This window comes from Phalaenopsis equestris, unplaced genomic scaffold (genome assembly GCF_001263595.1).
Source record: "Phalaenopsis equestris unplaced genomic scaffold, ASM126359v1 Scaffold000921, whole genome shotgun sequence".
Classification (NCBI taxonomy): Eukaryota; Viridiplantae; Streptophyta; class Magnoliopsida; order Asparagales; family Orchidaceae; genus Phalaenopsis; species Phalaenopsis equestris.
Genome location: NW_018165360.1, coordinates 196,443 through 209,075, shown reverse-complemented (window position 1 = coordinate 209,075; position 12,633 = coordinate 196,443). Strand labels below are relative to the sequence as shown.

Sequence of the window (12,633 nt, the reverse complement as noted above, 5' to 3'; positions counted from 1 at the left end):
CTTCCCCCCTGCCCCAGCCCCCCCCCCCACCCCCCCCGCCCCGCCCCGCCCCACCCCGCCTTGAGCTCGATGCCAACCAAAGCTCCTTGTGCTTTTCCCTTGCCTCGCTTGAACTCAAAGCAGGGAGAAATCTTGTTCGGCTAGCTCGAGCCTAAAGTTGAGCTGAACCCAATTCTCCACTTACTTTTTTCATACTTTGTGTTGTGTATTGTAAGAAAAAAAAAAGAAAAGAGAAAGATATAGGCTTGTGCAGTAATGCATCAACTCGTCAATTTTGCTTAGCCTCTGTATCACAAGCAAATGCATAAGTGTAGGAAATTGTGCCCATATTATTTTAATGCAGGTAAATTAAAGACCACATGCGTCTTATAGATCGATGGATTAGAAGATTCTTTCCGGTTGCAGTCTCACGGCACTAACTAGCGCGTCCTGTAGACAGTTGGGCAGGCAGACACCTTGATGAAGTCCTCTTAAACGAGGACGACGGCGGGAGGCTACCGAAATTTCAATTGATTTTGAATTTGCAAATGTTTTTAACAAATTTTAATTATTTAGACTTATGATGCCGAAATAGAAATAAAGAAAAACACAAATTGTGAGTTAAAAGTCTCATATTATGTTATATTTGAAGATGATCAAATAAAGATATGTCATAATGCAAATGAATCTTTATTTAACTTTTTTGAAAACATAAATTTAGGGGGTGTTAAATTAAATTAAATGTGAAACATTATAAATTGGGACTAAACTTTATTGGAGCTAAAGCGTAAATTAAGTGTGAAATGTTACAAATTAGGGCTAAACTTGATTGGAGCTAAGCTTAAATTAAATGTGAAACATACAAATTGAGGGGGCTAAATTATTGAAAATCAAATTGTGTAATCTTAAGTTAAATATGAAATATCATAAATTAGGTGTGCTAAATTTAAATTGAATATCAAATTTTTACAAATTGGAGCTGTCGTTTTTTTTAAATACTCAACAAGGACTTCATATGTCTCCCTGCCACAAGATTCGTAATACATCTGCTAATGAGCATATGATGGTAAAATGCTTAAAATGGAAACTTATATGCAGTCATTCACATCAGCTTTCAAGATGTTTAAATAATTTCATAACTTTATCTATTCTTAAGATTATATTCAGTTTGAATATAAATATCTCAAGATTTAAGCAAATCTTTTGGGATGCATTCTTTTAAGCCCTTTGATTTAATTTATGTCTAAAACCATATAAATTGCATTAAGTCAAGTAAACAAATTCTCTAGTTAAAATAAATCTAATACATGAATTGAATGTGTGCATGTGCTCCAACTAAATTTATTCAACGTTCAAATACTGGGTTCGAGAATGTTGCGCGGGTTAATTGGGTCGCCTTGTCTATAGGCCAGGATTGTAAGTCCCACCCAACTACTTCGATCATCCTCCTTGTAAGAACTGGAGTTGACGAGTCTAGTAATTCTGAAATAAACATTCAAATCCTAAAATAAGAATTTACAAGTTCAAATCATTTAGTCTGATTTTTCTCTTAAAGACATGAGCCAACAGGATCAATATCCTTAAAGTCTAAACTTACCAAATCCGCCCTTTAAATTTAAAAGCTTTAAAAGGTTCATGTCTCCGATAATAACCGTGTTGATCAAGATTGCAACTAGAGGGGTCAATCTCTTAAATCAAAATTTTCAAAATAATTAACTAAAATACTAAAGTTAAAATTTCAATCTCTTAAAAGCTAAAAACAAATTTATCCACTCTCCGCAATAGTGTCGGGGATGACAAACTTTTGATTAACTTAAGTTCACAAGGAGCGAATTTCATATCAATTGTATTAATATATTCATAATTAAAGTAATTACATGCCAGTAATGATATGGTTTGAATCCTCTGTCTGTGTGGTTTGACCAAAAAACTCCACAAAACAGCAGTTACGAGCAGAGCCCTCTGATCTGCTGGTTGCCACCAAATGACACTATTATATTACGATCACGGCCACAACCCATATGTTTCCCAACGACTTTCTATCATTTGAATTGTTAATCATAAGGGTATGATTGATTGACACAAAATCTTATGTTAGCTATAGTTGACTCAAACATCTCACCCAAAACCCTCACTGCTGAGAACTATCATATTTGGAATGCACACGCGTTCAAGTTGTTTACCGCAAATGGGTATTTAGGATTCTTGGATGACAACACCTTTTGCCCTCCCCAGTTTTCTGAAGGCAATACAAATCTGCAGCTCGACAATCTCCCACATGCTTCATGGATTTTAGTGGATTAAAACTTAATTGTTGCAGTTTACTCAATTGTTTTCTCGTAGATTCTCCTCTGTGTTGCACCTCTCTACTACAGCTGAGATCCGGCATGCATTGCCCAAAAAACTTCAGCCAATGAATTGCTCCAGAATCATCCAACTGAAAAACCCCTTAATGCTCTCTCGATGAACAATCAGACAATGACACAATACTTATTCTTGAAATTTAACTCTCGTCGGTAATATTGTCATTGCCGGAGGGAAACTAGTTAGCAAGGATATCATACTCTACACACTCAACAAGCTCCCCGTTACATACGAAGGCATCAAGATAGCAATCCGTACTCAACTGCAGCCCATTGATCTAGACTTTTACTCTTTTCTCTAGAGTAAAGGGATAACATTGTCAGTGATAATCAGAAACTTGATCATCCCTCTAATCCTCTTGCTTTCACCGCAACTTACGCTCCATCTACCTCCATTAGTTGTGGTCGGGGCCAAGCTCAGCATTCGTCTCAGTCTTAGGGGGGGGGGGGGGGGGGGTGGCGCGATGGGGGATTCCAAGGGTCTCTATCACATGCCAAGTCTGCAATAAATTTAGCCACTCCGCGGCAACATGTCGGCACTGGTTGAATTTGGATTACACCTACCAAACAAGCTTTACAAGCTACTACTTTCCCTTGGGTTCTCGACTCTAGATCTACAGCACATCTTACCTTGAACCTCAACCACTTACACCTACTTACTTCGACAACTGGTTTCGAATAACTCACAATGGTAACGATCGACCTGTTCCAGTTGCACATACAGGCGCGGACATCCTTCCAACGCCTCACCGTAAGCTTCTTCTACCTCAAATCTAGCATGTTCCATCTCTCTCACACAATCTATTATTTGTTCATATATTGATTCATGACAATATTGTTGCTATTGTCATTGATCTGAATGCCTTTACCTCCTTTAATCCCAAGACGAAGCTACCTTTACTCCGAGGAACCAATTTTGAGGGCTTCTATCCGCTCACTTCTACTCGACCTTCCATTCAAGCTCCCGCCACCTCCACCAAGAACTCTGGTGTCTGGCACAAACAATAGGCATCCACATTCAGACTTCATAAAGCTTGTCTCTAAGAGACAACCAAGTCCAAGCATAGATATAAATACTTCTCTTTGTAATAGTTGCAGTGCAACAAATATCATAGGCAACCTTTTATGTTTCCTACTTTACATACATATGCAATTTTACATTTAATAACTTCCGATGTCTTATCCCATTTCCATCTACTTAAGGTTATAAATACTTTTTGCTTCTTGTTGATGATTTTTTTAAGGTTTTGTTGGGTGTTCCCTATGCTAAACAAATCTGAACTTGCTCAGAAATGTTTTCAATTCATTAAAATGATTCACACCCAATTTAAGACCACTATTCATTTACTTTGATCAGATGCCGTGGGTGAATACAGAAGCACCACTCTTCAAACATTCTTAAACTACAATGGCATACTTCATCAATTCTCTTGTCCTCACACTCCATAACAAATGGAGTTGTAGAACGCAAACATCTGCACCTCTTTGAAACCACATGCACTCTCCTCTTGAGGCCTCTCTCCTACCTACACTTTGGGTAGATACTATCCTTGCGACTGCCTTTCTTATCAACCGAATGCCATCCACAAATACTAACCTTAAATCTCCCTATGAACTTCTCTACAAGCATAAACCTTTATACCCCCACCTCAAAGTGTTTGGATGTAGGGCTATCCTTGGATACGCTCACATACACCACATAAACTCGCACCTCGCTCCAACCATGTATTTTTCTTGGGTATTTCGCTGATCATAAAGGCTTCAAGTGCTATCAACCCACCACCAGGAAACTCTTCATTGCACGCCATGTCTCTTTTGATGAGCACATCTTTCCATACCAGTTGACGCCATCTTCACTGAATTATCTCTTGTCCTTATTGCCTCCAAAAAATCCCTTGTACCTCCACATGTCATTCCCCAACCACCATTTAGAACCCCGGATGAACTGGCTACCTTCCCTCCACAAAAACCCATACCACCACCGAGGCAACCTTCTGCATTTACCGAACACACCCCACCCGATAACCCTACTCAATCCAACCACATGATTACCCTTAGTAAGATGGGACATCTGAAATCGGTTAACTAGCTCAATCTTCTTCACCAACTGAAACACCCTCCCGACCCCACATGATACACCCAAGCCGCCAAACACATCCACAGGTGGTCCGCAATGAATGATGAATTATTTGTCCTATAGGCTCAAGGTACATGGGTTCTTGTTCCACCACCAGCAGACCAATCGATCCTTGGATGCAAGTGGACCTTTTGCACTAAATATAATTTTGATGGGACAGTGGCAAAGTATAAAGCCTGCTTCGTGGCACAAGCTATAACCAAAATTATGGAATCAACTATTTTGAGACTTTTAGTCCCGTGGCCAAGATGACTACTCTCTGTGTACTCTTTTCTATTTCCTTTACTTTTAAATGGCTGATGCTTCAATTCGATGACTTAAATTTCTTTCTTCATGGTACGTTATTTGTAATGGTGTATATGATTCAACTGCCCGGGTATATAGATTATCAACATCTGAATCACATGTATCCTCAAACAGGCATTATGCGACTTAAAAAAATCTTCGAGGCGATGGTTTGCCACCATGTCTGAATTCTTTATCAACCCAGATTTCTACATGAGCAAGTTGGATCCCTCACTGCTTATCTCACAAGATCATGGTCTCAAGATCTTTATTCTTATATATGTTGACGACATTTTAATCACAGGGGAAAGTATGACTGCTCTTCAACCGCTTACTACTGCTCTTTGCGCCCTATTTCAGGTCAAGCAATTGGGCTCAGTTGCTCGGTTTTTAGGCATTGAGATCACTTGAACGGACACATTTTTATTTCTTGACAGCATAGCTAAGCCACTCAACTTCTTCTCCAATTGGATATGTTAGGTTGCAAATCAATCTCTACACCATTACTAAGTAAGCGGGACAATGTTGAACACAATACTCGTCCTATGTAGAACCCTATTGAATTTCGACAATTTATTGGGGCATTACAATATCTAATAATCACACATCCGACAGCCTTTTTGGTGAACGTCCAATGTCAACATATGCACGAACCTACCAATCACCACTTTCAACTTCTAAAACGGGTTCTATATATCTACATGGATGCCAACTGGGCTGGGGACACCGACAATCGCCGGTCTACGACTGGATTTTGCATGTTTCTTGGGCATACCCCATATCGTGGACCTTTGAAAGGCAGCATACTGTGGCCCGATCCTCTACTTGAGGGTAGTATCACGTCCTTGCTGCTGCAACCTCTGATATATCTTAGCTGCTGAATTTGGGGCGGTTTAAGCACAACATTCTGTAATTTCTTGTGATAATATCTTGGCCATGGCTATTGCAACTAACTCGGTGTTCAGCGCCCTTACGAAGCATATGGAGATCAATTACCATTCATTTGCGTCCAAATTAATTCTGGGCTGCTTCAAATTCACTACATCAACACACAAGATCAGCTCGTTGATATATTTACTAAACTATACGGAAATAGAGATTTTCAACAGCTGCAACCCAAGATTTAGGTTTGTTCCAAACCCCATCAGCTTGAAGAGGGGCAATAACCTCCACAGTACAGATTACCGTATGTTGTTCCTTTGGTACAGCATAAATAGCTAAACTAATGCAATTTATTTATCTAGAACCTTCATCTTATTGTAAGAGGTGGCTTCGATGCCTGTATGGGATTTTGCGACATACCTAAGCTCGTCTAGGTTTTCCTATGTTTTGCTTTACCTCCTGCTCTCTTCTTCTGTATCTTGAGCTTTCCCTATAGTGTTCTCAATTATCAACAATTCATGTCCAGATTGAGAAAAAACCGGAAAAAGAACACAAAGAAACCTGCACAGGAGAAATAAGTGGAGATAAAGAAAAAAGGAGAATCAAACTGTATAGGTGTTTAGCTGACGGTGGGAGGCATTATGTTGTTTTGAAATAGAATGAGTACAATTTTTTGTTCCAACATTTATCCAAATAAAAATATAGTACTCACTAAATATGGTTAACTTTCAGATATGCAATTTTTCCTTGCTGGAACTCCTTTTAAATTTGAACATATTTATCAATTTGATCCAACCTATTATATATGTTTGAATAGTAAGGATGTTTGAGGGCTTTGGTAAAGGTATGAGCTAGATGTTCTTCATTACCAACATGAGTAATTCTTCCTTGCTAAATGATATCCCTAATAAAGTGATGATCAATTTTGCTATGTTTAGACTTTTCATTGAAGATGAGATAGTTATCAATATATACAACAAATTTATTATCATAATTTAATTCTGTTCAACATTTTACAAGTGGAGCAAGCATTGACCCTTTTTCTATTTGAATGCTAGATTTGGCTACAATTGTTTTCTTCATACTCCTTATCTCATAAGATTTCCACCAACCAGAATTGACATTTTTTTTAACTTTAATGGACCTAGCATTATTAGTACGTGTGTAAGCTTGAATCTTTAAGTGATTATATTATGTTGGTGCCTAAGGGCTATTTAGCCTTTTGTTATTTATTATTGCTTAGTATTAATAGGACTGATATGTTTAGGGTTAGGGTTATGCATGAGTTTGTTGTCTTGAACCTTAGGGTTAGGGTTTTGGAGAGATTTCCTACCTCTTGAATTGTAGAATTTGGGAGAGATCGTCTACCTCTTTAATTATAGGTACTTATCTTATGTATTCGTGTTGAGTTCTTTGATATACTTGCAATAAATATTTGTTTACCGTAATTTTTGTGGAAAAATATTCTCGGGTCATATAAAAGTGGTATCGGAGCAAGATTTTGGGATTAAACGATCGAATCACTGCGTACCAGGTGAGATAGAATCACAACCTCATGAGACAGTAGAGATTCAACCACGAGGAAAGCCAAAATCAGGATCGCCACAGCTTTCGTAATCGAATCTCGTGCTAGATTCACCATTCGAGACAACTAGGAAGACCGACGAGATCACGAATTGCTTGTGTGACTGAAGTGTGCAATATAGTCATGGAAAGAGTTAGCTAGGACGTGAACGACAGGATTTCGGCATACTAGCACATCCTTCGTGACTTTATCCGTGTGATATAGTCGCAGAAAGAGTTAGCCGAGACACAAGTGATGAGATCGCGACATTCAAACGACGGGATTGTGATACAGAGTTGGTACATACACAATCAAATTTGTACAGACCCGATCTAAACTATCTGGGAAGCCATCAATGAGATTTCAATATACAGTAGTTCCTCCTTCGTGATAGAAAATTATTCTGGGAGGTATGACAACTAAAAAAGTAGAAGATTTGGAGAAGAAATTGTTGGAAGAAGTGAGCCAAATTAAATGCAGGATGGAGTTAAGGTTCTCAATCATAGAAGAAAATTTTTCTCAATGGAAAATCGATTTGAGAGCTTGGAGGAGATTATGTGGAAGCTTATAGAGATGCAATCCAAGAATTTGTCGCTTTTCAATTTGCAAACCTTAACCAATAGGTGATTGGAGAATCTTTGGCTAAATCAAAAGGGAAAAAGATCAAATGAAGGAATATGAGCAGGGAATTGTCCACCATTAAGAACCTTCTCCTATGGCTCCGATGGGGAGTGAATTAGAGATTTTTGACGGAGGAGGTTGGGTCGAAACATGGAGTAGGGGTCATGCAAATAGTATGGAGGAGCATGAAGAAGGGATGAGGGAAGACTATGATCAAAAGAGGGAGTTTTACCCTGGATATATGGGGAGAAATTACAGTGGGAGAGGAAGTTACGGTGGAGTTGTTTTGGTTAGAAAGTTGAAGATGCCGATCTTCGAGGGGGAAGGCGCACATGGGTGGGTGTATTGGATGGAGCGATATTTTGAGGTGAATTTGCTAACTGGGGATGAAAAGCTCATGAGAACGGGATTTTTTTTTTGGAGGGGAAAGCCTTAGCTCAGTTTCAGTGGGAGGCTAGATACCCAATTTGCTCACTGGAGGAATTCAATGATTGCTTGTTAAAATGTTTATGAGCCATTGAGGATGTAGATTTACATGAGCAGCTTTTTGCACTAGTTCAGGAAGGTTCTTCATGGAGAGTAAGGAAAAAATTGAGTGTTATTTGACTTTATCAGAAAAAGAATTGTTAGAAGACAACCTCATGAATGATTTGAGCATGACTTCATCTACTGAGAGTACGAGGATTGGGGGAAATTATGGAATCAGCGTTATTGGTTGAAGATAAAAATGCAATAGAACAGGTGAAAATGAGCAGCACATGTGGAGCGTCATGCTGAACTACAACAAAAGTGAAGATGCCAAAAGCTTGAACAAGGGATGTTTAGAGAGAATCTCCACGAGATGAGAATAATGAGCCATGATTGGGAGCGACACTCAAGTGCCTTACAAAAACAGGGATTCAGGAAAAACTTGTCAAGGGGTTATGTTTTTGGTGTGATGACAAGTTTTTCCTAAGAAATTGTTGTAAGGATCGAACATCATAGATTCTCACAGTGTGTGACGAGGAGGCAGGGGATAAAAAAACAGAGAAGATTGTGGTGGAGGAAGAACTGTCACTTTTCCCACATTGAGGATATGGTGTCTTTTTGAGAGGGGAGTTTTGTTATGATGGCTTCTAAGAGCAATTTAGTCTTTTAGGCACCTAATGGCAATTTAATCCTTTATTATTTGTTATGATTTATTAATAAGATGGCTAATATGTTTAGGTTAGGGTTATGCATAAGTTTGTTGCTCTGAGCCTTAGGGTTAGGCTTTGGGAGAGATATACGACCTTTCAAATTGTGATGCCTATCTTATGTGTTTGTGTTGAGTTGTTTGATGTTCTTACAATAAATTTTTTGTTTGCCCTATATGGAAAATTCTTCTCGAATTTTTTTTAGATTATTCCTTCGATAGATTTTTAGGAGATATATATATATATTTTTTATTTGTTGATTAGCCTCTTGAAAAGAATATATCGGTTCCAGTGATAGTTAGATGAACTTAGCTTACCTTATAGAAATTTTCTTCAAGGTTGTGTGTGTGTGTGTGTGTGTGTGTGTGTGAGAGAGAGAGAGAGAGAGACCTCTATTATATGCAAATTCAATTCCAAGAAAATTCTTTTGTCACCTCAAATCGTAGAGAGAGAGGGAGAGTGAGAGGGGTAAGGGGAGGGAAGAGAGAGAGAGAGAGACCTCTATTATAATCAAATTCAATTCCAAGGAAACGTTTTTGGTAGATCAACTCATATTTCTTAAACATCTTTTGATATAATGTTTTATTTGAACAATAATTGAAGTGTCACTCCCAGTGAGAAGAATGTCATTGACATACACAACAAGAATCATTATGCTAAAGGAAGAGTATCAAATAAAGGTAAATATATCAGCAACACTATTTTGTACTCTAACATTAGCTAGAATCTTGTAGAATATGTTGAATCATTCCGAGGGTTTTGTTTCAACCGATGTATTGTCTTTTGAAGCTTGCGTGTTTTAGCCTACTGAGCAATATCCCTAAGAGACTACTCTCTATTAGCAGTTTTGTTGAGGACGAATAGAGAGTGATCTATGCCATAGACCTATGATTATTTGGAGACTTGAAATGGGTGGATGTGCCAAGTTCCTAGTATGAAAGAGAATAAGTGCACCCACCCGTTTCAATTTCCATTGTGCTTCCATTTAAGTTCAAATAGGGTAAGTGATATGTCGTGAGCAAGGGTACATCTAGGGCTGTTTTTCATGAATGTGACTATAGTTGACACTAATTGAGCTTGAGAGCACACGTGGATCGGACTACTTTGGCATGCAGTGATTGCTTGCAATAGGGGTGTCAAAAATACATTCGTCATTCTAAGTTTACTCCAAATCTGACTCAAAAAATATTTGTTCAGGCCGACCTGAATATTTTTCTTTTTGGATTTGGGGTCAAAATCTCATAATATTTAATCTTTTGGATCGGTTTTGGGTTCACCCACTAATCTTAATTTTACCTATTTACCCAAAATTGACCCTAATCTTACCAAATAGCCCAAATTTGACTCGAACTTGGCTCAAAATGAACGTGAATATGACCTAAATAACTATTGGACATATATTAAATGGGTTATGTGGGTTGGGTTCGAGTCAGTCTGTTTGAAGGCAGGTCGGTTTTGGGTTGACCCGTTCAATATTTGGGTCGGTTTGGATCAAATAGTTTTTGGTTAGGTTAATTTTTGGTCAAGCCCGAACCCGATGCATGAACTCGTTTTGACATCATCCCTAGCTTGCAAGGTTTGAGATTGTGGGTTGGCATGGTTGTCATGTTTATTCCTTTTTTCTTCTTTTCTTATTTTTAGAATTGTGTTTTTCCTGTTTACTTTATTTTAGAGAATTGACCATTGTGATTATGATTGATGTGAAATATCTGATTTTAAACATGCGTATTTCCATTAACTTCATTGGACTCTTGCATGATCATGACAACCGTTTATGCAATCTTGAAATATACGATTGTCAGTCAACCTTTAGTTTCTGAATTTAATGCTATGATGCTATATTTCATATTAATTTGGCTCTTTACCTTTTCTCTGAGCTTGTTATATAATTTGAATATTAAATGATTTGTCACGTGTTCAGGTTGGCGTGAAGGACAAGACTGCTGAGGTTCAATCAAAATTATATAATGCAATTTTAGTTGATGTAAACAAAAATCAGGTATGTAACAATCTGATTTGCAAAGCCTTTTTTTTAGTGCACAGATGGGATACATAGCATATGGAATTCAGAATAACTTGTTTTTTTACTTTCGATATTATAGGTTTGCTATTGTTTTATATAATGTCTGAATATCTGTAGACTTTTGATATAAAATAATGTTATTATTGCTATATTTTTTAGTTTTTAAACCAGTATTGAGACATGGAATTGAAGAAAGAACAAGGAAACCAAAATTCATATCACTGGTATTTAGTTACACGTTGGAGTATTAGGCGGCTTTTCTGTTATATACCATTCATGGCCCTTCTAGTCTTTCGCCCAAATCAGATAGAGATAAAAATGCCATTTTTGATAAAAAGGCCATTTTTGTTTCAATTATAAATGATAGAAATACTGGATGTTTACAATATTTAGTTTTTCACAGTATGGTAGTGATAATAAGAAATTTATAAATGAGATTTCTTAAGAACACAATGACAATATTTTGAGTAAATAAGCTGAATGCCTTTTCCTTTGCTTCATTCCAATAAATAGTAGTTTGTACAATCTATTTTAGGTACATAATATTCAGTATAATCCAATTTAAGTAACTTAATTAATACATATTCATAATCTAAATATTCAGCTAAAAAGGAGAGAATTCGTGCAAATATAATATTTCCTTCTTTGCATTATTGCGAAGAAGGAAACTCTTTATTATGATTTCTTTTATTCCTGATTGATATCCCCCTTCAAATTGATGCTGGCTGATCAAGAAGCATCAATTTGCTGACAAGAAACTGATGACGTTGTCGAGATAGAGCTTTAGTAAATATATCAGCCGTTTGAAGATCAGTAGTGATATGGGGAAGAGATATAACACCATCTTCATAGGCTTCTCGAATGGAATGACAGTCCACTTCAATGTGTTTCGTACGTTCATGAAAAACGGGATTTGCAGCAATCTGGATAGCATTAGTATTATCTGCATGAAGAGAAGTAGACTCAAGCTGAGGAAAACCAAGCTCAGCCAGCACTCCACGAAGCCAAATGATTTCAGAACAAGCAGAGGACATAGCGCGATATTCTGATTCAGTAGATGACTTAGACACTCGATCTTGTTTCTTGCTCTTCCAAGTGATTAACGATTTGCCAAGAAACATGCACCATCCAGTAATAGATCGACGCGTATCAGAACAACCAGCCCAATCAGCATCACTATAGGCTGTTAAGGTGATAGGAGACTTTGCAGAAAAGAACAAACCACGATGAGAAGTACCTTTCAAATATCGAATAATACGTCGAACTGCAGCTAAATGAAAATGTGTAGGGGCTTGCATAAATTGACTAACTTGTTGCACAGCAAATGAAATATCGGGACGCGTAATAGTCAGATAATTGAGACTGCCGACCAGTTGTCTATATAGAGATGGTTCAGATAGAAAGTCACCATCATTCTGTTGATATTTGACATTTACCTCTAAAGGGGTATCAGTAGAGCGACCATCTTGAAGACCAGCCAAAGCAATGAGTCCCTTCGTATAGTTGTGCTGATGAAGAAAAATACCAGTGGCAGAAGAGTGAACCTCGAGTCCTAAGAAATAAGTTAATGACCCTAAATCTTTCATATGAAAAGAACCCTGAAG

General features: G+C 37.7%; 1 protein-coding gene across 4 annotated transcripts in view; it reads left to right on the top strand.

Annotated features, from left to right (window-relative positions):
- The window catches only part of LOC110032327, a 79,818-nt gene that overhangs the window by 58,980 nt on the left and 8,205 nt on the right, over nt 1-12,633 (top strand). For all 4 annotated transcript variants that reach the window (XM_020735918.1, XM_020735917.1, XM_020735919.1 and 1 more), the window contains exon 15: nt 10,928-11,005. In XM_020735918.1, the coding sequence (XP_020591577.1) occupies nt 10,928-11,005 (78 nt within the window). The remainder of the gene's footprint in view (nt 1-10,927; nt 11,006-12,633) is intronic.